The sequence below is a fragment of the Calidris pugnax genome, unplaced genomic scaffold (genome assembly GCF_001431845.1).
Source record: "Calidris pugnax isolate Ruff unplaced genomic scaffold, ASM143184v1 scaffold42, whole genome shotgun sequence".
Taxonomy (NCBI): Eukaryota; Metazoa; Chordata; class Aves; order Charadriiformes; family Scolopacidae; genus Calidris; species Calidris pugnax.
The window spans coordinates 15,007,858-15,034,690 of record NW_015090920.1 but is presented as its reverse complement, the minus strand read 5'-3'; the positions used below and the strand labels follow the sequence as shown (position 1 = coordinate 15,034,690).

Sequence of the window (26,833 nt, the reverse complement as noted above, 5' to 3'; positions counted from 1 at the left end):
TTTAAAAGCAGCAAGTCAAAGGGAGTTAATCACTTTTATGCTAGCTAACAGAAAACAAAATTCAAAACATGAAATTTGATGCAGATGAGTATAGCAGACTAATGTTAAATCTTAAAGGTCTCTTCAATCTTTGGTTCCACATTAAGCCATCATTTCAAAATTTAGTAGACTATTTGGGCCTAATTCACAGCTCAGCTATGATTAAAATACATTTTCTAATTGAATATGGTATGGTTACTCTCGATTCATTTCACTGTGGTATACTGGAAGAGAGTTTAGCATAGTATATCTGTTTAGCCCCATTAGTAGGCATGAAATGTTTGCACAGGGTTCTTTCAGCAGGAAGAGGGGAGATCATAAAAGCTGACTGTCTCAGATGAACAGATAGATAAAAGGTGTTATGTTACTTAACTGCCACTTTTTTAATGACAATTCAAAGAGCAGGATGCAGCAGAAGTGAGGAACATACAACACCTACTTACATGCATGTTCCATTCAAGACTCAAAAGCTTTTGCACAGAAGATAATTTTGATTCCTGTAGGTTCTATTAAGAAGAATGTGATGCAATCCTTCCCTGCCAAAATCAGAAAGAAAATATCACATAAATAGTTTTATTTTTACTTTAGAAGCTTTTATCAGAATTTTCCCAACAACTGAAGCCAAAAATGTAGTCATCCCATCTCCTGGGAATCAAAATGAAATGGAGATAGACACCTAAGAGTCTCCTCAAGTCCCAAGAGAAAATTAGCCCTTTCTTACTAAAACACAGTGAAAAGTAAAAACAGCAGTGGAATAACACCTGGAAACACGAATTGTAGCCCAAAACCTTACTGCAAGATTAACAAGAAAGAGGTAGTTATTCCAGCATCACAAATATTATTTACATCTTCACAAATCTTGCAGTGAATGTGTTTTACTTTTTCCTCACAATAAAATCCTGAGGAGACTTTGTAGCTGTTTTGCGTATTGACTCTTGGACACATTCTGAAATCCTTGTCTTTCCATAGATCTTACTGGCCCCTTTCCCAAGACCCTTGGGTGCTTTCAGACCACCCGTACTTCCAACTTGCCTGGCCCATACAAAGGAGTGGGGAAAAGAAAGGAAGTTCCTGTTGTAGTGTGCAACTGGGACATGGCGTGACCATGTATGCACACCTGGAATCAAAAAAGTGTTCATAAAAGACTTTGAGAGTCCAGGAAGAAAAAAAATGTCTATTTCTCTTCAGTCAGTAGTTCAGGAAGGTATTTATTTCCTGAGTATCTGGGGCTGGCTGTGATAGGAACAGGTAGGACAAACACTGAAGAAACATCAGAATTCTCTTCTGCAAACTCTTAGCTCCTTACTCAAGTTATCCATACATTTTTACTCACTGTATTTAATGGTGACAGGTCTTTGGTTACAGAAGGTCCATAATACATTGCCACCTAGTAAGCATATGCTTAGAGAGCTGATCATTAATCTACATCCTAACATGATGAATTGTAGAGTTAAGGGGGAATTCCCTCTACATGAATTTCTATATATTATGTTATCAATTAGTAATGCTCAAGGATATAGATTTTGCGTCTTTGTTTTGGATGAAAGTATCTTCTTTCACCTGTTTTTTGTTTTTGTTTTTTCCACAATAGATCCTAAAATGATAATGATAACACCATTATAAGCATTTAGGATGACACCTGCTAACCTAAGTGCTGAGAAATACCCTCCTGGTAGTGGCATGGCAAACTTTACATTTTCAGCTGACTTATATTATTTTCTTAGTGAACCATATATAAATGCTGGGAGCGTGATCTATCACACCTGTCAAATAACAATGCCTGTTATAAAAAACAAAGTGGGACTAGTTCTAAAATTCCAACCCATCGCACCATACCTAGCCTAATAATCCACATTAGGGATTAAAATTTGAAGCCTTTACCTTTACTGGTGAGGAACTGCTCATGCCCCTGAAGAGTGTGGGCAGAGCTTTCCCGTATCACCTTGGAGGTAGCTAATAATTATCTAGGACATGTATTTTGACTTTCTTTTCTCTTCACTGAGAACTTGGTATCACTGTTTTTTAATACCTTTACCACTCCATCTCTGTAGTTTCAGTCAGCAAACCCTTTTTCGCTCTCAGTGCACTGCAAGTTCCTCATGCAATCAAAACATCTGGATTCTACTAGTTGTAGGACTCTTGTAGGACAAGAGAAATTTGATGGGAAAAAATGAAGAGCAATCAGCTTTAATGAATGTTAGCTGGAGCCATGCATTTGAACTTTCCATCAATATATTTCATTCACTTTGTCATTTTATACCTTTTTTGAAAATAAAATCCTTTCCATGTGTTCCTTGTTGCTTCTAAAGTCCGGAGAACAAGAATTAAGGGCAGGAATTAAGCAGAAATAAATTGTTCAACTTCTGTAAGGTTTGAGGGAAATATGTTTAGCTTTGCCTTCAAAAATTGCTTTTACCTTTTGCAACTACTCAGTTGTACTACTACAAAACAAGGAATGTCATTAGGCAATGATGTGGGACAATAACATATGTTATGTTGCCTTACATTTACCCAGCTTGCAGAAGCCACTTAAAAAAACTAATCTAATTTAAAGTGATATATTAGAAGAGGCCGTTTTCACTTCATTGGAAGAGACTGTATGTCACATTTTCTTAAGTGGCATGGTTGTGATTTTATCTTTTGTTCCATTAAGCTAGATATATCTTTACAAGGGGTTTTTTGCCTCCATGTTATTAGTAAACAAAAAAAAAGCACTGCCAATTTTTTTTCTTTTTTTTTTTTTTCCCCTGCTGATTCTCTCATTTGGCTAAAATCATATCCAACAATAAATTGGGTAGTTTATTAAATTGTTTACAGATGATACAGTTGGAATTTACTGGAAGGCTGTTAAAATAGGCATTTTTAGGGAACTAGCTTATGTTGATTTTATGTGGAAAAAATCAGAAAGGAAAAGAAAATGAAAGGCATAAAAAGGAGGAAATCAGACATCTGGGTATTTACAGCAGTAAAATGTTGCCCATAAATTAGAGATCATGATATCCCCTTTCCCTCTATCCTCTCTCTCTTCCTCATTACTAAGGAATGGGTGGAAAGGTTTGCATTTTTAAAGAATCAACTGTCCAAGGATACTATTGTAGGAAACCGTAGGTGAAAAGACAGCTTTTCTCTTATTGCTGAATGAAAGACAAACATGCATCTTATTTCTTCTCACATTTGTACAATGTCTTCTGAACTCAACTACAGAACTACTTGGTTTAAATTAGATTTTAGATACATCCACTTATCGTGAAACTGTTCAGAATCATAACTTATTATTACAGTAACAAAAGAAAATATATGGACAAGTGACAGTAGATGAGCCAAATAAAATTAAGTAGTCACCAAGACCACAGACAGCTTTAAAGGAATTCAAGGCTGAAATAGATGACTCAAAACTGTTACCTGAGATTAGAGTGCCATTTTTTACCAAAAGTGTTCAAAGAGAGATTCAGAAAACAGCAAGCCTGTCAGCTTGCTATCTATACAAAACAAATAGGTGGAAACTATAATACGGAACAGTGGACATCTGGATAAATATGACTTATCTGGGAAGAGTTAAAAAAGTTTTCATAAAAGCAAGTCCTGCCTCACAGACCTAAGGCAGTCTTTGAGGGGATCAAAAAACACGTGGATAAGGGTGATCTGATTGATCTTGGATTTACAAAAGGCTTTCAACAAATTCCTTCACCAAAGGCTTTTAAGAAAACTAAGCAGCCATACCATAACATGGCTTAGAAGTATAAGGTGATACACGTTGGGGAAAAATCCATTAATTCACAAATAAAACAATGAGCTTTGAACTGACTATCATCAGACAAGGTTTTAAGATCTTAAAAGATTGTTCCATGAAAACATCAACTCAGCAGCATCTGAAAAAGCAAATCCGGTGTTAGCAATGTTGCAACAAGAGAAAAAAATAGATGATATCATCATGTTACTGTATAAATCCCAACTTTGTTTGCAGTCTGAAGACTGTGTGGCTTTCCAGGCCTCCATCTGAAAAAGGATATAGAACTAGAGAGGATGGTATGAGGACTATAATGGAAGGTATGAGGCAGCTTCTGTATAAAGAATGACTAATTATTCCATTCTTCATCCCTTGAAAAAAGATGACTGAGATGGGTATTTAAGAGGTATATAAAATAAGTGCCTGGAAAGTGTATCTGGGGTTTGCTTGGTCATAGTTTCTTCTGATCCATGAAGCGGGGGACATCAAATAAATCTGTAGGATCCAGGTTAAAAGAAGAAAAGGTGATTTTTTTATGTCACAATGTAGTTAAGGATGACTTCCTACCATAAGCTATAGATTCTAAAAGTTATGTGGGCTCAAGAGGAAACCACATGGCAAAATTCATGGAAGAGAAATTCATAACTGTTACTAAGTACAGAGGAACTGCATCCAGCTGAGGAAGTTTTTGAGTGGAAGTCACTGGAGGCCACCCAAGGAAAGTACCATACATTTCCCATATTCTTATACTTTTCCTTAAGCAACCATTTTCCACTCACTATCAAAGGCAGCATTTTAAGTTAGGTGGCCTCACTTTGGTCTAAGTATGGATATTCTTAGTTTATCATAGCTCATCAAGGCTAATATGCTAGATTTTTAAATTGGCAGTTCTTGAAAGCAGATAAGCAAGTAGGGGTTTGATCTAGAAATTTTTTCCTACAGAAATCATCATAGAAGATCAGGTTCAACCCAAAGCTTTACCTGTATTTGGGCACAGATAGATTTTAGGTGAGTTCTGGCATTTTATAATTTGCTGAATTTATGAAGTTATTTTTATCATTTGTTGCCTAGAATTGGATCTTTAGATTTTAGTGAAAAGATGGAGATGGTGGCAGTGGTTAAGTGGCTGTGGTTGCCATTAGTTTTAAATTTTTCAGTGGATTTCCAAAACCATCTCAGTATTTATGCAATTTATTTATGCTATAGAAAACACAGAGACCAAAGTGTCATAAACCCCATGAATGACTCCACTTTTATCATGATGTCCAGTTTCTGACCAGCATTTAGAAATCCCAAAGGATGCAGAGAATGTTCAACAAGATAAGACTTGTACTAAAAAGCAAGATATGCAGCGGCATAAGCATTTAAGAAAGTCATATAAGGCAAATGGGAGTTGTTAATGCCTATGGAGTATTATTTGTTAGATTAGGACATAGGACGTTTTGAGTCTCTCGATCATGGGAATAATTTAGTTACAGACTTCAAATGTTTTTCTTACCATGGAACAAGAAACAAATTCTCTCTCAGAAGAAAAAAAATCAGCAATTTGTTTGGAATTGTTATTATAAACCCCCTACAACAAACTGACTGGAAAAAAGCTATTTTTCCTATCTTTGTTCTTCTGTCAGTTCTTGCCAGTTCAAGCAAAGAGGCCTATATCAGTTTAAATGTACCAGGTTTAAATGTCCACAAAGCTTCGTCATTATACTGGGTTACCTCAAACCAGGGCAGTTACACTTAGTTTAAAGATTTTGGATTTGATTGGTTTGTTTGTTTTTAAATATTACATTCTTTTCACAACTTGTTCTGGAGTATTTAGTACTACACAATACATATACAAACTCATCAGAAGAAAAAAGATTTTTTCTTTGGAGAGCAGAAATCTAAAGGCACCAATGATATTTTGCCATTACTACCACAAGATGATTTAACTTCTAGAGCACCATATAGATTTCACATATTAGAAGCCAGTAGAATATTAAACAAACACTAAACTATTCACCTTTAAGGATCCAAAAAACTAGCTCACAATGTTGTAGACAACTCTTAATTTCGCTTTTAAGAGAAATTTCTTCACTGTTTTACACAGTGACTTTAGCCAAAACCATTGGCATGATTTTGCTATGCCTTTTGCTATGACACAATCAAATGTAAAGTGCTTCTCTGCTTTTTTGCCTGAAGAACGTCAAATAGATGGTAGGGAATTAACTTCAAGAAACACCAACTACTGATACTTCAGCAGCTGTACAGAGACATTTCATCTATCTCATATAACAAAATCAAACAGATCCTGGTGTCCTGGTTATTTTTTCAGCTGAGCAATGAGTAATAAGATTGTTCTGGTTTGTGATCTTAGACAGTTCTGTTATACAGCCCAAGCAGATAGAAGCTTCTATATCTAGTACAAATTCCCATCAAATAGATGACCATCCAAATGCAGAGGTGTTTCTCACTAATTTTTTCCTCAAATAAGTATATGAAGAAGTTCAGAAACAGAGATCAGTTTTGACTATTCCTTTTTACCAAAATGATAAAAGAGACCCTAATACAAGCTCAAAACACCCTAATATTAATTAATCAAATAAATTTCATCATAAATGTACACAATTTGAAGGGCTGATAATTATGTGATATGTTTTCCTTATTTTTTTAAATTTGTATTTACCAGAGTCTCATAAGGTATTTTTTGCAGCTATATACTTAAGAATTTTATTATCATAAAAGTATCTATAAAAATGTGCATCATTAAGCAGAAGGGAGAGAATTTTATCTAAAGCAAGATTCTGCCTTAGGAAAGACTAAAAAACTGTCTGCTATAGCAACAAATCAACATTGCACAAGATAATAGGAAGCAGTTAGACACCTTGAACTGCGTTATTTCAAATGAGGCGCCTTCACTCAGAGATTGTCTAGCAAATTTCCTTTAAAGACCATTCCCTTTCTGAGTATGCCTTCTCTAATAGTCTTGTCCTTGAGTATTTAATTTTATGGCAATCTGTGCTGTTACAGTCAATAAAGAAAGCACTCTTCCTCCCATTACATCCTGATATTTAGAGAGTGACATTTGCCTCTGTTTGACTGGGGACCTTGTCTTCACCCAGTCTTTGGGTTAACTTAGTGCCTTCAGAGGACTGATGAAGGACTTAAGTGCCTAAAAGCCTGTCCACTTTTTCCAAATGCAGTATTTTGGTTTAACAGAAGAGCCTGTCTCTACTTTGCTATTTTGCCTAATGCTCTTCAAAGACAAAGGCTGAGATGTAAAGCCTCAACAGTTACCAGCTCCGTAGATGCAAAGTCGTGTAACTTCAATGCAAATGTTGCTCTGACATCTCTGAAGACCTGGAACAAGCCAACCGAAAACATTTCATACAGGGACCTCAGTGGAACTTAGGCTGTGGGAATCTGACATCAACCCCCAGCAACCTGGGTCTCAAAGCAAGAGGTGTTTGTTTTGGAAAACAGTCTTGCTGTTCTGCCCATCTGCTGAACGCTCTCCTATAGAACCGCTTAATTCAAAACGCAATGTGATTTTAGCCAAGCTAACTGACTTTGTGCTGAGGCGAGTGCTTACGCCATCACTTGTTAATACTCAGCTAGGGGAATATTCATCCCTTGCTGAAGAACAGTCATCTCTTAAACCACTCCAACTAGACCTGCAGGAGCTCAGCTGTTTACAGTCTGCATTAACCCAAGTCAGAAATGGGGAACAGAAGTGAACCCAGGTCTTGTAAAGCACTGTCAAACTAACTTCCCACTGAATCTTTTTTTTTTTTTCCATGTTTATAGTAAGGTTCTGCTTTAATGACATAATGCAAATCATCCACTGATAGCATCAGTAGAGAGATTTGATACCTCATTCCACTAACCCTCTTCCCCTTTCTGGTAGGAAAGGCAACAGGCTGCATAAGAACAGGCATTATTAGGGTCCAATAATAATTTAAGTCATTGCTAAATAGCAGTGCATGTTAAAATATACTGAGGTTACAGAGAACCAGTGAAAGAAACAATTCCAAGACATGGAAATTATAAAACTTTTCTTCTTTTTTTTTTTTTTCCTTCCTGCAGTGCTGCAGAAAGTGCACACAGAGTAGAGATGAAAATCATATACCTAGTTCAAACTAAGTGTATCAGTAATTCAGAGGATGTACATGATTCTGCTTTCTTCTTTGTTTGGAGTATGAATGCAAAAAAAGGGTAAGTCAGAGTTTAAAACATATGGCACCATTTACTAAAGTAAACTTACTCCCTAAATTGTCACTGGGAAATGTACACTTCTTTTTGCTGTTGTTTTAATTTAGCTGTCATGAGAGTCATGTTTAAACACAGCCTTTTTTGCCTCATGGCTGAGTCTCTTTGTGTGCATTTCCTCAACGTTACTTACTTGACTTTGAAGGTGGGCTGAGCATAGAAATCTGACGAAAGAGTGGGCTGTGCCCTTGATCCGAGGGAGCTCTTACATTCTTCTGAATGACTACATTTGCTAGTGCAGTACACAGCAGCAGCAACAGTGTGGTGCTCTGGGTCTCCAGCTCTGCCTGGCAGACAAATCTCCGGCTCGCTGAACATCTGCAAGACAAATTTTTCATGTTCTGTAAATGAATGCTGCCTAACTGCACCGGGAAAATGGGCACAGGGGATTATCTCTGCATTGCTATGAGCGGAGGGGCGCCTTGGGGCTTTAGACTGCAAGGTGGCAAGGAGCAAAAGCAGCCTTTGCAAATCGCCAAGGTAGGAACACGAGAGAAAGATGTTATTGGTGTTTTGTGAACACGGCTGAGGAAAATAGTCTGTTTAATATATACTTCTTCCAGTGAAATGGTTGGTGGGATGCTTGTTTGAATTTGCTAACACGTTTTGCAGAGATTCTACAGGTGCTGATTATGTTTGTTTCAATAAAATGGAATGATTACTTTTTGGTAGCTTGCAAGTACTGCCAACATTTCCTTAAAAGTTAAAGGTTTGAAATTGTGAAATGATGTATGCTTTTCAGTTTCTATTTGACTTGCTGTATGTTTTTGCATGCACTCGGCATATTGCAAAAATGAATCTCATATTAGGAAATGCTGTTTTAGTCATCTATTTATGATACTTTTTCTACTCTAGGCATAGAATAAATACAGCTTTATCATGAGAAAATGTTCTTACTATTTTGGGTATCCTGGAAAGCATTACACTGAGTTATCTCTGGTTTTGGAAAGTTATCCAGTCTTAGAAGCAGCTTTAATAGATGCCAAACATTCCCTCTTATATTTCATGAGCAACACTGAAAATTACTGAACACTTCATAAATTATTTTCATGTATAAAATGAGAGCAAAACAGACAGTAGAAATTCAGAATACATGAAAAATAAGAACTGGTAACCCCAAGTTGCAAAAATAATAGTTAAAAAGTCGTTTCATTAAAAATCAGTGCTCACTCCATGGCAACAGCTTCTCCACTGCTGCAACAATGACGATTTGTCCCAGTTATTAAGGTTTATGTAAGTGTATGGAGCTTCGTTCTGTTCTCCTAGACAAGAGGGACAAATTTTGTCCAGTGCTCTGAGGTCAGCAAAATATTACTGGCTGAAATGATACTGGGAATGATCATCATACAATGAATTCTGCCTTGTTAAATTGAGGGAGAGAGATTAAAATGTATCTTATCCCCTTTTTGTAGCTAGGTAAACCAGTACATTAAGTGTTAAGGTTTTTGTACTTTGATACAGTATTTTGTATCAATAGTTCAGCTACTTCAGCTCTAACTTTCTTAACCTGTCAATATAGTAATTAGTTAAATTTAGTTAAATTTAGAAACAGTAAGTCTACCTCATTGTATAGAAGAAGGTTCTTTTAGTTCCTCTGTCAAGAAAAGAACATCGTTCACTATTATTTTCAATTATTTCCAGCCCATAATATTAACCATATTCAGTAATAGAGCTATGATTTATTGAGTGTATTTACAATTTTTCTCATTACTGTTAAGTTTTTTGCTTTTTTTTATATTTTGCAAAATTTGAACACGTTTAAATTTTTTTCCTGCCGATGGGCAACTGTTGCTTTGCAAGTAAAGCCACTGATAATAGATAACAGTGGAACCCTGCCATCTAGTGAAAACTTGTAGCTAGAGCTTAAAAAAATTGTAAGTAACGGTAAAAAGCAAGTGGCCTTGATTACATAAAACCAAAAGTAAAAAGCACAGTAGTTTGAACACAAGATTCCGATTAAGCTTTAGTTTTCCTGATAAATATGGTCTATACATTTTTTTTTTTTATATTCACATCCTAGACTGTGGTACTTAAGTCTGGGTTCTGTTTTACCACTAAAATTTGGGATTTGAGAACTAGCTACATGGTAACAGTTATGCCTTACCTCCAGTAGAAAATCAGCTAGTAAAATATATCTAAATTTGGAAAAATAATACATGCATTTTTAGAAAAAAATCAAAGAAACATGAGTTTGTTTTCTTGCAAACGAACCCAATCAAAAGGCCCATGTAATGCAATACTTCAGAACCCCCTTTGTAAGAGTACATGCGTATCAGCATACATAAGAGTTATAAACATGGTGGATTGGGTGCTTTATGAGTTCCAGATCATTCATTTCTCCATGCTTAAGGGTTAGTCAGGATCAGTGAGATTTGAAAATGGACACTAGTATCTGGCTGAAAACCTGGAACTTACGAGTTGACAGGCTACAGCTTGCTTTGGGACTCATGCTGTCAGCAGGCTTCACCCTCCTCCCTGGGAAGCCTGGGCTCTCTCTGAGGCGCCCAGACCTGGATCTTCAGGTCAGGCAACATGGTCAGGTTGAGGCACGGCAAGGTGGGGGGTCTGCATCAACACTGTATGTCACCTTTTTTTGGGAGAAGCAATGTTTTCAGCTTTTATTCTCTTACCCGTGAAAACTGAACCTAATAACTCATGAAAGAATAAAGAATTACTCAACTAATGCATAGTAATTTTTCCTACTGGCTCCAAAATCCAAAGGCTGTGTTTCTTAAACACAATAAAAAATTGTTTGGCTTTGGGTTTGTTTTTTTTTTTAGAGTTCAAGGTTCAGCTTCTCCACTGATGCACACTAATATAGCTCCATGGAACCAGTGGGTCATCGCCAAATTACACCACCGGAGATTTTGCCAGAAGTGTATATTTCTGGTTTTGGTGTCTCAGCTCACAGGAGCTGGGAACGCTGCAGAGAGGTGGCTCGCCTGGTTGTTGACACAACCTGAGCACGGTGTAGCCCTGGACTGCTGCAGAAGGAAGCGCACTCAGGCCCCCATCGTGAGCAGAGCAGTGGTTGTGATACAGATCAAAAGGGAAGACAGATGTGAAATGCAGGGAAATGAGATAATCTGTGAAAATGTGGCAGGATACAAAAATCCCAAATTCACACTCATCTACCCTTTTGATAAAGGAAACCTACTGTTTTTAAAGTTAATGAAATAAGTCACTGCAGTTCACTGCCAGAAGCAACTTTTACCAGTTTGTTTTATGCCTTTTAAAATATTATTTTATTACATTTAGAAAAAATTATGTAAATCTTCCCCCCATTGTTTGTTGCCTAGCTCTTAAAGCAACAAGTAGCATTCTCACTAAAATCAATGTTTTGCCTGTAGCATGAAGTTTGTCTTCTATTATCATGCAAAGTGTTAACAGAAAGCTAGAGACAAACCTTTTGCCTTCCCAAGAAATATCTTAGCATTTTTTTTCTCACCAGCACATAAAATAGGCAATTTTCATCAGTAAATAATTTTACAACCATTAAATTAGATTCAAGGCATTTCAATAATTTCTTAGATGTGCGATTACAACAAATTAATTATTTTTAAAGTATCACAATGTATCATTTTGTTTGTCCATTTTTAACTCTTATTGAAAACATAAGTTTTGAAAACATTTGACTCATTTTCTGTAGAGGCTTACAAGCTGTTTAACACTCCTCTTCCTCCCAACCCTGGCTTTCCACCATCAGCTTACTTTGGTATGTCCACTAATGTAAATACTTCATAAAAAATTATTTTCAGTTAAACAGAATTTGTATATTCTATATACTGTCTGCATAAACCAAAATAACTTTAAAAAAAAAAAATCTATTTTAAATACCGTGTCAAAATACATATTGTGCTAGGAAAGATATCTAATAAGTGAATGTTATTAAAAAAGAAAGATAATCAGGAGTATAAGGCTAAGGAACACAATGGTTGTATCAGGTGCTGGGTATGCACCAAGACACTAAATCATGTCAGTATTGCACTGCAGGATAGCTTTCCCAAAGCAGGAGACGGTTTGGAAATCTCAGTACAACAGTGACCCTAGATGGCTAAGAATTCAAGATATATATGAGCAAAGGGACATGTGAAGTCCTTTCTGTGACACCTTCTGTGTCCTTTGTCTTTCCACTGTGAGATATACGAAAAATGCTTTTTTTTTCTTTTAAATTTCTTTTCCATTTTTAATTTAAATTATATAAAAATTGTATGTACGAAATAATGGATGATCTTCTGGACTAGCATTTGAAAGAAAGTCCTGTGATTTTTTCCACTAATACTTAACAATTCCCGCTATGTATACATATACGCATACACACACACATATATAATAAAGCTATGTCCTTTAAGAATATGTAATTCCATATGGAGAAACACACTGATTTTTTTTTAATGCTGACAGATTTTACGTACTTTTTCAGCAACATTTTTCAACTGAATTTTTAAAATAAAATAGTAACATTTCTCTTCCTATAATTTCTACCCTGCCAGTTTACCAGTGCGTAACTACAATCACAATGCCTATCCTCTAAAACGTCACGTTATTTGAAAGAAGTTAATGGATATTTTAAAACTCTTACTAATGTGATTTTGCACCCTGAAATCTTTGCTCTACTATGGCATTTTCTTATGTCCAAACATGCCAAGTATCATGCAATTTTCCATTGTCTTGCAAGTGTTAACTATAGTCCTAATTAATCCTATAAAATACTTTGGTAACTTAGGGTTCAAAACCAACATCCTCAACTACACTTCATGCAAAACGTATACAGTTTGTGACTATTTTGCCAATTTCTGAAATAGCTTCTGCTGCTACTGCACAAATAGGAGTTTTACCTTTGGCTCAGTAATGACATGTAACAACTGGCTGCCTGGTCATTTTAGACTTGTGCACTTGTCCATCAAAATGCTCAGATTTCAATTCAAGTCTCAGTTTCATCATTTTGGATTCATTGGAACCTGAAACTGAAAGTGAAACTCAAAGACTTGGGAACAACCTGAACCAACTGTATGAAAAGTTGATGTCTGAATATGATTACTTAATGCTGGATGTACACAGAGATGGGCTCTGTTGGGGTAGTTTGACTTTCTCCCTGCATTTATCTGAAATACTTGACTTGCAGAACCACCCTAAGTGGCTTTCATCAAGTTAATCTTTACACTTAGTCTAGTAGGAAAAAAAAAAAAAGGATAAGGCATGTTAGCACAGTTATGCTTTTGATCCTGAGATAAGGCAATGCATGTCACTGTCATGAGAGAGATACATTGCACTTGGTTCCATCCACAAAGTACATCAAAGCTGCTGGATTTAAGGAAACTTGATTTCAAGCTTCTGTCATTCTCTTACCTCGAACATTACATTGGCAAATGTTCGCATTTCCAGGCAGAAAAACTAGGTGAGGAAGAGCTGAGATTCTGCTCACTACATTCTAGTTGAGGCATGATCAATATCACTGTTACACCTGTGTTCCTAGCTCGTTTCAGTGCTAAGTCACATAGATGAGTATAAACCATCGGTGCTTTTTGCTCCCCTGCTTGCCTCTGCACTGATGGCCCAGGAGCACCAGCCTCCTAGTAAGATGAAGGTAAGAGACTGTTCCGTGTTTCAGATCATCTCCGGATGACCCAAGTCATCTTGGAGCTGGAGTTGGGGCTTTTGGTCGCATCTGCCTCTGAAAATATACTTGCTAACACACAGTCAAATAGGATCTCACTATAGGCTAGTGTTTGAAATGAAAATGCTCAGCACATCGTGTGAAGGCTCAGTACTGAGCTAACATGACCCTGCTGATATTTTCTTATTTGTATCAATTGACATTTTAAACAGAATTGGCATACAACTTCATGCTAATGTAGACAGAGCAAGCCATGTTTAAAACATGCTAGTTGAACTTTGGCACCAAGGAGGGGAGTTTAGAGTTAACCCACATGATTTTAAACACAACTTGCCTTACTTGGACAGTATTTAAAACTGTTTGTTTAAATTTGCTAGCTAATACATTTCCAAACATAGTTTGTTTTTGCAGCCTGGACAAACTCTTACTCTCAAATTCACTCTTCAGGCCATCTGACACAGCTGGTATTTGCTGATATTCAGAAAACTCCGTGAGGCATATTTAAATATTCTTTCACATAAGGAGTTATTGTGGTTTCTTCTGTATTTTCTGGAGAGGATTTTGACTCCATTACAAGCCTTGACCCAATTTAATAACCAATACATTTTGGTACATGTTTAGATGACATCGTTCAGCTTCTATTTAAATAAATGACAAAACTTCCATTGGCAAACTGGAAAGAAGCTGGGCTTTATAGAGGCTAGTTTAATTTATTTTGCAAAACAAAGGAACAAATTAAAGACTGCTGCTGAATAGACTGCCACTCTCTGTTCCTGAAAATCTGTCATTGTTAGCTAGAAAAATAATGAGGAAAAAAAATTCATACACCTTTACCAGCAAAGGTTTATATGTACTTCCAAAGATTAGGGGTCTGTGTTTCCTAGTTTCAAACTTTTGCATTCCAGCTATTGTGCCAGTGGAAATGTTTAGTACTAAAGTCCCATCTAGTTGTTTAAAAACTGCAGGCTGAACTAGCACATGATTGTATACCCTGTTTTGGATATACAGAACTACATACCAAGCTGGTTTTGGCATGCTTTCCACAGTATTTAGGCAAATACAAGCATGCTTTGGATACATGGTAGTATTCATTTGTGCTTATTTTGAATAGACAATTTTCCAACTGCCATGCTAGGAGACTTTTCAATGGAATAATTCATATTGATTTAAACTAAACAAACTAAAAAAACCAAACAGTGTATTCCTACTAAATTAGATTAGCTGCTTTTTATAGAGCTTAGCTTCATTTTTTTTAGTTTCTTTGCTGGAAACATTTAAAATACACTGCATGTCATTATTATCTTCCATTGTTCTGTATTTTCTGCCATTGCATTCCTATTGTGAATGTCAATTTAATAGTAAGACTTTTGGCCAAGTTCACATTAAAATATCACAACAGGAAATGTTGTTTACAAAGCCCTTTAGGATTGTGTCAGATTGTTTGAGAGGATACAGCTAGCAATTTATGCATATCATGGAAGGGCTTCTTTCCAAATACAGAACTCAGTGTTTTTCATATTTACAACAGAAATATTTAGAGCAGAAACTACTTTAAGGGACCATATTTCATGGGTTAAACGCTTAGCACTCCATAAAATGAGACTGATTTGCAGAGATAGCTTCAAGTTTAAGAGGAACAATTCCGTGCATGGAATTAACTGTGGACAAAAATGATAACATTTAGATTGCAACCAGTACTTACGAGCACTGCTTGTTGGCTGGAATGAAACTGGGAGTAAAAAAAAACCCTGGATATCAGCTTGAAGGTTTTAAATTTCAGACCTAATGTACACAAGTTACACAGTGGATTTCTTTTTCCTTTTCCATAATTTTTCCCATCTGTCCTACTTCATTAGAATCTGTAGTCCATAGTCAGTGTGGATGTTAGGATGAGACTAATGCACATTTAGACTAAAACACTTCAGCTTGCACCAAAATCAAAATGCTATTTTTTGGTTATCTGCCAATATAATACAGTGTTGAGCACGAAAGCCAAAAATTTTCAAAACACCTCAGCACCTTGCTCTCAGTGGGGCGCCAAGAATAGTGAAGAAGTGGCTGCTTTATTTGTTGCTGATGTGGAAACTAAATTATAATGAAAACCTAGCTCTAAGCTCGCCAGACCCAATGGGCTTATACCCTGAGCTCTATCACGTGCTGCAGTCCTGGGCACAGCACAGAATCTTCTTCTCTTGTTTAGCGTGGAAACACTGTCTTAAAATCTTCTTTCTAGTTCCACAGAAATGTATTTTGAATCCTCTAAGTTTCCTTCATTTGATATCTCCTTCTTACATCTGGGATGGGGCATCAAATGCACGGGTAACCTTTGTTTCAAAAGAGTTATGTCATACTGGACTGCTTAGCTGTAGAATCATTATTTTATAAACTTGCCTTTTTGTGAAGGTATTTTAGAAATATGGTCCCATTTAGGAAGCTGGATGCTTTGGTTTTTGTAAGCATGTTTTATATTACAATTCATTAGCAGATGAACTGGTGATGGGTCAAAACTGTGAAGAAAGTAGATAAACTATGGTTTTCTATACTGCTGGTTTAATTTGATATGTTCTCTACAGCATAAACATGACACGTATGGCATAAATTGCTACAGTATTGAATTTCAAGAAAGTTTCTAAAATAGAGATAATGCAAGACAATCAGATGTCCTTTGTGGCACCTTACAGTAACAGAAAGAAAAACACGCAGAATAACGGGGGAACACAATTTAGTAAGACCAAATTTCCCCTTCCTAGTACTCTGTGCCTAATACAAGGAGTATCAGGAACTGTTTGTTGTCTGCAGGCAAAGGTGGGAAAGATGAATCTTTGTTTTAAAATCTAACAGTTGAAATAGCTACAGAGGAAGCCTTAACAAAGGAGTTGCATTTTTTCCCATGAACTCAATGGGAGCTTTGCCATTGACTTCAAAGGGCAAAGGATTGGGCCTTAGTATGTATAACATAGTACAGTTATTTAATTAGAAGCAGATATCATGAATAAAAATCCTCATTGGGAAGGGTGTAGCAGTTTTTGCTAGGGATCTACTTGCTACAATTTTCTGTGTCTAGCAAAAGTCATTCCCTTCAAAAAGCCTTAGACTTCAGAATATTCCAATAACTTTGTTAAATAATATAAGCTTTTTCAAGTTATTTGGCAATTGTACATTTAATTTCCAACCTGCGTTGGAAGTCTTTGTAAGGACAAAGATACTCATTTGAGTTGAAGACATTTCAGTTTGCATATTTATAAGAATGAAATGATTGATAATAATTGGTACTCGACTGGCATTACTAGAAACTAGAAGCTATTTATTAAAGGAATGATAATGTATCAAAGAAAATTTATATGGACATATCTCTCAGTTGCAAATGTTTACTGGTTGAAGAGATTACTTGTAACTGCCCTCTTGCTTTCTTCAACTCTGCAAATACACAGGCTTGTGTTGGCTGAAATGAGCAGGTATTTCTTAAAAAATTTAGATACCAGGGCTTTGCTAACTGAGAGCTTATGGAACAATCATACAAGCAGCCCATCTGTAAGGTTTGAAGAGTGGAAACCTCCAGATTGGGATAGGCAAGAGAGAGGAGTGCCAGGCAGCTGTGGGTGACAACCTCTGTGGCAGGCACAGCTCTGGCTGGACACATCAGATGGCAACTCCTTGCGTTGGCACACCCATCTTTTTGTAGATTCATCCTCAACAGTTTAACTGATATCACTTTGGAAAGGCTCTAACGATCTGGCAGAAAACCTGCTTTTCTTCTAGAAGGAAAACATCTGCAATGGAGAACTGTGCAACAGTAATTATAATAGTTGTCTATCCCTGCATAATATCAGGTGTTTTGAAGATGTAGTGCAATCAAGGGCCATCGCGTCATGAGTTTTATTAGCTTTACTCAACCACCACCACTGGTGCTCCTGAAGAGATTATCTCTCTCTCTCTCTAAATCCTTGTCTTCTCTGCCAGGATTTCTTACTGTGTTTTCTCTTATTATTCTCTTGGTAATAATTTTATTTAAATACACAAGTACAGCTACTGAAGGATCATTTTCAGTTAATTCACTGAAAATTGAAGGTCAATGCCTCGACCTTCAAACCTTGTTACTTGGTTAGAATAGTGCCCATCACTACCAGTGAACTTCCTTCGGACTGAAAGAAATCCAGGAAACTTTTTGCTTTGAATGAAATCTCTCATCACAGAAATCTCTGAACTACTACAGCTTAACAGATGTGGCTGGAATAAACTGATCAGCATTTTGTTCCACAAATTACATTTTCCTATTTTGCAGAGATCACTTCAAAGACTGGCTGCCATAAGACACTGATTTAATTACAGAGGATGCATATGGAAATAATCTGAAGGGGATAAATATCTTTACATATTATCATATATTCATAATGATCTTCCTGCACACTGAAATAATATTGCAGAATGGATAGTGTAAGACCCGCTTATAAAATTCTTCAAATTAGAAAAAAACTATCATTAAGCATGGATGTTTCAAGCAAATTCTAACACATAATACTATTTAATGCCCAAGATCCTTACTGAGGAGCAGCTGTTTGACTTCCTTCACTGAAAAAAATCCCAGAGTTTCAGAATTGTTGGCTTTCCAAAAAAACTTGATACCTAGGAAATGAGAATGATTTCACCAAAATCTTTGGGCAGTAGATTAAGTATGTCATGCTGATCAATATAAAATGAGACATTCACAAACTTGGAGGGTTTTGTTACTATAAATCATAATAAAATTAAATCATTGGTTTATGAAACAAGGTGTTAGTTTTAAAGTGTTATCTCATGGTATCCTTACTGTTGGCCAATGTTAGCCTTTAGATGCTTTGTGCATGTTTAGGAATATCTGGGGAATGATATTAGTCATTAAGCTGAACTGGAAATCACAACAAGAACACTGTTTCCTTTCAAGCCTCCAAATCCCTTTGCTAAGTGAAATAGCAGTGTGCCTTTATGTCCAGACTGAATAATCACCTTTTCATGATACTGACATATTATTGATTCTCACTAGATGGTGCTCTTATTCACAGTCCCAAAATCATAGGTAAGTGAACGTAAAGGCAGGTACAGCTTGGAGAAATTTTGGTTGCTAGCTTTAATGTTTTCTTATTGAAGCTGCTAAGTATTTTTCAGCTCAGTATGTCCTGGACCAAATAATTTGTAAATGTAGAATTAATGTCTTCAAGATAAATATGTATATAAAACAAGTCAAGAATCTCATAATAACAAATTAATCATTCCAAATCTTCCTTTCACTCTCCATATTATTCCCTGCATGCAAATAGAATGTAAGCCCTTAAGGAGGACTCCATAAATTTGTACTATGGTTTGATTTGTGGTTTCATAACACTATAATTAGGACACATTTTGATCTTTAAAAAACTAACTAAAAAGGAGTATTTTAGAAAGCCTTAAGAAAGAGGCAGTTGTAATCCTTTAAAGAAAAAAGTATTTCTGCAGCTATTTTACAGCATATTATGAACACTCAGTAGTAATATTACACATGACTATTGAATATATGTAATGAAATAATAAAAAAAGAGCATCAAACAACATTATACCAAACCTCAGTTTCTTCCAGCCCAATCTGACAATAGCCAGAGCAGACAGGGCTGGGAGCCCTGGAGATGTAAAGACTCCCAGGTCTTGTATCCAATTTAAACCAAATTTTGAGCTATATTAAAATGATGGTTTTTTTCTAAATTTGTCATTATCCTGCTTTTCCTTTCTTTGCCCTCACTTTCAGTCACAACTTCAGTCTGTAATATTTTTACGTCATTTTCCAGATCACCAGGATAATGTTACCAAAAGATTTCTGATTTCATGGCACAATTTGTGACTACAAAATGTACTTGGCTTCAAAATCTCTTCTCATTCTACAAAAGCAAAAATTTCCCAAACTCTGAGTTACAGTTTTCTTCCTCTATATTTACAAGAACAGTGAAAAACAATCCAGATAATCTAAATGTAGTGAGAGGACCATGAATGCCTCTTTTTCTGCACTGGCAAGAACAGTACAAAGGGTAAGATAATTAAGCCTGAGGAGACAGTTATCTTTGCGGCCTATCATTTATTTTGGTGTTCCTACATGAACAAATGGAGCACTGAAATGCATGGCCTGAGAACAATGGTGCCCAGCCCCAAACCAACCTTCAGGGTCATTCACTTGTTGTTTGCTTCTAGGCCTGATTTGCATAAGAGGCCTGGAAAAGTTGCAGAGACTGGGAATTTGCGCAAATTGATTTTGGGTGCTAATTGACTCAAGCAAAAACTAAAGATGCATTGGCCTGTTCAAATCAGGCTTGAATTCAGGCCTTCTGGATTCCTGCATCAGCCAGCTCTGAAGAACTAAACCCTGGCATGGTTCATCAGCTGCTCAGTGCCAGGATAAAAATAGAGAGACAGAAATGGGATCGTGTTTTAGCAACCTTAGCTGAAACTAAAAAGGGTGGGAAGAAACTCTTCCTCTTATGAAAAATATCTTTTCAGGTGTTGTAGGCAACAGCGTGGTAATTTAGCTCACCTAAAATGAGGGTCAAACTAAATCTGCTGAAAACTTTTTACAGTTTGAGACATAAACTTTTTTTTAAAGGCTGGAAAATATTCATTTTTCCCTGTTTATATGAACACAATTTATTTCAGTGACTAGATCATGCTGGATACACACACAGTGAGAATCATGGCTGGAGGAGTTACCTATTGCCTCAATCCTATGCAGTGACTCTTCCTTGTCTGTTATCCAACTAAAAAGCTTCTTCTAATAGATTTCCATCAGCCCATTATGAGTAAGCCTTCAAATGAGACTTGTGCTATCTGGCATCAACATTTTCCAATGAGCATAATCTCTTCAGTAATCCATACATTATAGGACCGAGTTTAATATCTGGAGATGATCTTTGGTCCGCACATGGTTGAAATCCTGTGTGAGTAGGTTTCTTTGTGATTGCCAGTCCCTTTTATATTGTAGGACTTTCTCTCTACTGGGAGAGGAAACTATATGCTACAAGGTCCTCTCTGTTTTTATAGCTTCATAGTATTATGGAAAGCGGTGATCTCCCTCAGGAACTCACATAATCTCATGTTATACCTGTATGTCACTTAGAGCAAAACCTACACATTGGCCCAAGTGAGTTTAGTTTCATTTAAAAGCTTCCTTGAACTTTTTTGATTTCTCTAGTGTTACACCGGTAAGATACTCTCAGCCCAGACAATATTTACATGTTCTCAGGTTTCATTTTGGCTATTTCACTTGGCTCCCTTAGGCCTTGTGTATTTCATGTTTCTCCCTCATTTTAACAAAATTAGTGACAATCTAAACCAGCATCTCAAATATAGATCCTGTCTCAACTGCACTTGATTGGTCAGAAATACATCTGTATGACTGCTTTGCTTGGACGCAGCACACAGCTAAGGAGTATTTAAGGTAAAATCCTCTCAGCAGGAGCCCCAACTCCATCCTTCAGCAAATATTGGTTATTGTAAAGCAAGTACATGTCTGTCGAATCTGCTGAGGTTGCCCTTGTTGAAACATCCCTTCCACCTCTGGACCCCTCTTCTTTTTAACGCAAAAAGCTTTGCTGCACTCCTGTGGTGTCAGTCATGGATAAACAGAGTAAAATACCTATGAAACAGGTGTGGAATACAGGGTGGGAGGCATGGAGGGAGGCAAAGTTGGACTTGATCTTCTTTTTCTTCTCACAAATTAAGCTCTGGCATCAAGGCTGCTTCCTTCAGGCACAGAGGATGATATAAAGCATACTTCAATGTGTGGATTTCTGGTTTCTTCCATGCAAAAAGAAAAGAACTGGAAAGCAATTCCCTCTGATACAATGACATTAAAATGCTCTTGCTGTGTGTTTTCTTTAAATTCATTATTAGGCTTAACTTAATAAGAAAAGGGTAAGTTTCAGGGCAAAATAATAAAGAGAAAAGGAAACTGGACACTGATTCTGACACTGAATTTAATTTATGAAGGTGCTGACCTGTGACATCTGTTTAAAGACTATGCAATCCTTAAAAAGTGTGCTTCCCAGGAAACTTGAGAGATACTAGCAGTTCATATAACAGGTCCTTTCCCTCAAAATTATATTAGTAAGAAAGGTGTCAGCAAAGTTATAAATCTTCTGAGGCAATCTGAGTGAGATTATCTTCTTTTAGGTGAAAAAAGCACTGTATATTTCTACATTCCTATTCAGTTGCTTAGAATGCAACTTTTGTTCTTCAGTAGATTTTTAAATGACTTCTCAAATCACCAATATGCTGAAATTTGTGTCTGACTGAAGTTCTCTTAAACAAACAGCTATAAACAGTGCCATGAGATAAAGAGCTACACCACCCATCAATTTCCAGTGTATATAGCAATGTAGATCATAGGGAAGCACTTACTCCAGAAACAAATACAAATTACAGCACTGTTCTACATAAATGTCTTTTCAGTTTCTAGCTGTGCCTTCACAAGTTAATCCTAGTCTTTACTCCCTTTATTTGGTGCTTCGCATTTGGAAGAGTGCCGCAGATCAGGGCTGACTTTGCCATTACCTCAGGTTTCCTGACTCTACTGTGAACAATCGTTCATGAATACCATGCTGTCATATTGTCAGATATTCCTTCAGATTCTTTTTTCTTTCATGAATAAGCTCTGAAAGTAGCACAACGCATATGAGAGGAGAAAACCATATGAGTGGTTTCCATTTCCTCTTCTGCTTCTGTCCCATGTTTTTATGCTTTGTTGGGAGTTGAAGCATTTTCTATAGATCTAAGGGGAAATACTATATGGAGGATTTTGTTTTTGTAGCTGCCAGAGCCTTAATTTCAGAAGTACTTAGAAAAAGTGCCTCTTAACTCTGTACAAGATTCAGTTGTTTGTTACTTTCTTATGTATTAAAGACAGTGCTCACGATAGCAATCAAGTCATGAAGATCCGGCATATGTTTGGATCCATACATCATTTAGTAGTTGAAAAATATGCAGGATATCTTTTAGCAAAGATGGAGCAACATTAGCCACCCAAAATGAAAAGGAATGCAGTTGTCCCAAACTAATATAACTAGGGCTGTCAAAAACCTTTCTACGACTGTGTTGGGGTGACATATTCTGATAGCAAGTAGGTATTTCATAGCCACGTGTTAATCTTCTTGAACAGGATGAGTTATTAAATTAAATCCTTAAAATGAGTAGCTCTTTTATGTGCGCTTATATTTTCCAGATGTTTGATACAGCCAAGATTATTCTGTTCGTTTGCATGTGCTTGTTTCTTTTGTTGTTATTTTTAGAAAATTCTTTAAAACTTACTATTATTCTAACATATGAGTAACATTAGAAAATCTTTTTTGTTTTAGTTCCATAGCATTTTTAGTTCTCTTTCTCAGTCCTTATTTCTATTATTTATAGTTTTGGAAGAAGAGACAAAAGAACAGAAGCCTATCGTGACTTCAGGTTCTAACATTAATTTCAATAACACTCTATAGAATAGGCCATACCTCTGTGGTGTAACTCTCCAGAAGCTGATGCAGCTACACTAGAAGAACTGTAGTGCATTTTCAACAAAGCTCAGGGGGAATAAAAAAAGGTTACATGAGAGAATATGACTGCAGTTTGCAGTAACACAGTATTCTTCAGAACTATCATACTCTTATGGCAGGTTTCAAATCTTTACTTTTTCAAAATATGAATGTTTGATAGTAGCAAAATCCAGGATTTAATTTAAAATATCAAGAAAATAGGATTTTGTCCTACCTTTTGTCGCCACTAGTTGACTTTAACATTTACATGGAAATTTAGTGACACTATAATGCACAGGAACTATAATGTCTTTAAAAAACACAAAGCTTTCTACATGTACTCTTCCATTCTAAAAATATCTGAGGTACTGACACTTTCACACTTCAGTTCCTTGTCTTTAGGAAATGGAGATGTACCCATAAATCTACTATGTGTGACTAGCTCATTGGTAGACCACAGTTGACTGCTATGCTGTATTTGTGAGCTATGCATCACTTAATGGAACCAGCAACAGTGGTGATATTTGTCTGTCATATTTAGTAGTATGTTTTATAAAAATTATATCTATGCTAAAACTGAAAACTGTGCATCAAATGTAAATAATACCACTTCAAATTGTGATTTCATTTTTCAAGGCCCTTCCCTCTTGACAAAACCTGAGTGTTGCATTCAGTACATGTCCGTGTCCCTGCTGAGTCAGCCCATCAGTAATCAATCCCAGCAAGAAATGTATACCTGGAGGTTCTGACCACCTACAGTAACCTCACTTTTCAAAAATCCATTTGCAGGAGAGAGATTACTTTTAGTATCCCAATCAAATTCAAACTTGTGCTTATGACCTGATTGCATTAGTTACCCCATATCCCTTTCCTCTTTGAAAGTTTTGTTGGGAAAATATTACTTTGCCTCCTAGAAGGCACAAATAGTGGTGCTCTTGCTATAGGATTGATGCATTTCATGGATGTGTGGGCTGCAGTCTTCTGTGTATATAACTGCATCCTTGACTTAGTCAACATGTCTTAAAGCTGGCACAGATTTTGGCCAAAGGTCATTGAAGTACTTCAGAATCTATCTGGGATAGAGATATCATATTATGCTTGGATTACTACATAATAATAATACTTCAGAGGAATATAATTAAATAAAATCATAGAAAATGTCTGCCAAAGATCTGCTTGAAACAATACTCCAGTTTCTTATATTAAGAATTGTTAAAAATGGCATCACTGAAAAACAACTGGCTCTTTCCCAAGCTACATGCCATTTGGATTTCCTTGAAAATTCAATCTTTACAGTTTCTGAATAATGCAACCATTGTAATTTGAGGACGCTCCCCTGCTGGTTTTGATTAATTTATTTTAACAACACAGAAGAAGTCTGCTGTAGCTCCTCTGGTAATATAAATCTGTGCTACAAAGAATTCTGTTGTCTCCACCTCTCTAATAAACTATACTGTCAGGGGTTCGGAGCTAAATGGATGGCAATACAACTTAAACAATTCATCTCTGCTTTTGGTCTGAATTTATTATCAGGGTTTTTTCCCCTTCAATCCTTAGCTAGTTTACAACTCTTATTTCCCATCTAAGTAACACATCCAGTTAAATATTTCAGCTTGTACGCATTAGAACCAATTTTACACATTTAAAATTAGTATCTTCATTCTGTGTACAGCTCTGGAGCCTGCAACATAAGAAGGACATGGACCTGTTGGAAGAGGTCCAGAGGAGGGCCACAAAAATGATCAGAGGGCTGCAGCACCTCTGCTGTGAGGACAGGCTGGGAGAGTTGGGGTTGTTCAGCCCGGAGAATGAAAAGGCTACAGGGAGACCTTATAGCCCCTTCCAGTACCCAAAGGGGGCCTGCAGGAGAGATGGGGAGGGGCTCTTGATAGGGAGTGTAGCAATAGGATGAGAGGTAATGGTTTTAAACTGAAAGAAGGGAGATTTAGATTAGGTATTAGGATGAAATTCTTTCCTGTGAGGGTGGTGAGGCACTGGAACAGGTTGCCCAGAGAAGCTGTGGATGCCCCATCCCTGGAGGTGTTCAAGGCCAGGTTGGATGGGGCTTTGTGCAACCCGGTCTAGTGGAAGGTGTCCCTGTCTAAGAACATGTGGATACTCTAGTATTCAAGCAGTGTGATGAGTTTGGGGAATCATACAGCACTTTCTATAATAGAAATTGCTGTTTTAGCTTACTTATGGAATTACATACTCTTGAACTGTTTTCATTCCACATAAATATTAAATACTTCTTTGAATTCATTTATTTAAAATATTAAGTAAAAGGAAATGAAACAATTTCCAAGCTGTTTCTTACAGATCTCTGGTAAACTAGCTGCTCATTTGACATGTTGCATGTGTAATTTCAACAGTACCCCTATGTGTGAGTGTATATACAGATGCTTTAGGCTAACATTAAACAATGTTCTATAGCTACGAATGTTTTTGTAATCCAAATAAAGTAGGTAGTGTTTTTATAACTATCAATTCTTGGGTTATGGAGAATGTCTTCAAATAGAAATGGAAAGAGGTTTATCATCACAAACAGGTCTCATTCCCTTAAAAGGAAGTTGTTTCTTTTTTCTTCTGCTTCTTTGGAGAACTGGCTACAAACTGGGAATGGTTATTGTATGACTCATTTCAGAAGAATAGCTACAGTGTAAAAAGTTCAGAAAGGATTTTAATAAAACCAAACCAAATTATCTTCAGTTTTGGGCACAATAAGGATAGTTTTAAAGAAAAAAATACCAAATTTTTCAGAATGCTGTAAATCAACATAATACTGTAGTATTTTAAAGGGAAGAAGCAAAAGGTCAGGAAAGAATAAAACATTTACCCCTAGTTTCAGTTCCATAGATAAGACAGAAATCTCCTTTCATAGCAAACTTTACATTTACTTTATTCTGGTCTGGCGTGGGAGCGAGCTCCTGCACCCACCAGCGCAAATCACTGCCAAAATCACACAACAAACTTGGGAATCTTCACTCAATTAGCTATGCACAGATAACGTGACTTTTCCACTGCACCCCAAGTACTTTAGCTACTTGGAAATTCCTCAAAACCCCAACACTGTAAGTCAAACTGTTTGTAATAATAGAATTATTTCAAATAAAACAACATTAAGGACATAAGCAGCTATGCTATGGACATTGGAGACTGCAAATGTTACAAGTAAATATTATTGGTTTATTCCCTCTGCTGCTTTCCCCTCAATGGCTTAAAGGATACAATAGTAAAGTAAGGACAGGAAAAGGCCCTTTCCTTCTTAAAGGTCTGTTATTGTTTCTGATTCAGCATTTGAAACTTTTAGCATAACATAAAGACCTGAAAGAGGTAGTCTCATGCCTTTCCAGTTTTTGCTCACTGTGCCAATCAAAGGGGAGGCTAATCAGAAAGTAAGAGGCAGTATTCAGGTAATCATTGTATCCTTTCTTTACAACCCCTGTCTTAGTTTTTACAATTTTATATATGGAATCAGGTCTCCAACACGCCACTTAAAGTTCTGCTTTTCTGTGCGCTGCAAAACTTAAGTATCCTCTATTTCATTTACAAAAGGGGAGACACTGGTGTTATGTCTCACTGGGCTAAGTCTGAATAGGCTTTGTGGCCGTCAATGTTAGGAGTACACACAGAAAAAGTGCACACTAGCTGGTGTATGTATTTTCAAGATGTAATAGCTGGGTGAGGGATGCT

At 36.6% G+C, this 26,833-nt stretch overlaps 1 protein-coding gene across 2 annotated transcripts in view; it reads left to right on the top strand.

Moving 5' to 3' along the window:
* The first annotated feature begins 8,259 nt into the window (after window positions 1-8,259).
* Window positions 8,260-26,833, top strand: part of SYNPO2 (synaptopodin 2) — a 90,134-nt gene continuing 71,560 nt past the window's right edge. For both annotated transcript variants that reach the window (XM_014949928.1, XM_014949929.1), the window contains exon 1: window positions 8,260-8,494. In XM_014949928.1, the coding sequence (XP_014805414.1) occupies window positions 8,366-8,494 (129 nt within the window). In that variant the 5' untranslated portion in view covers window positions 8,260-8,365. The remainder of the gene's footprint in view (window positions 8,495-26,833) is intronic.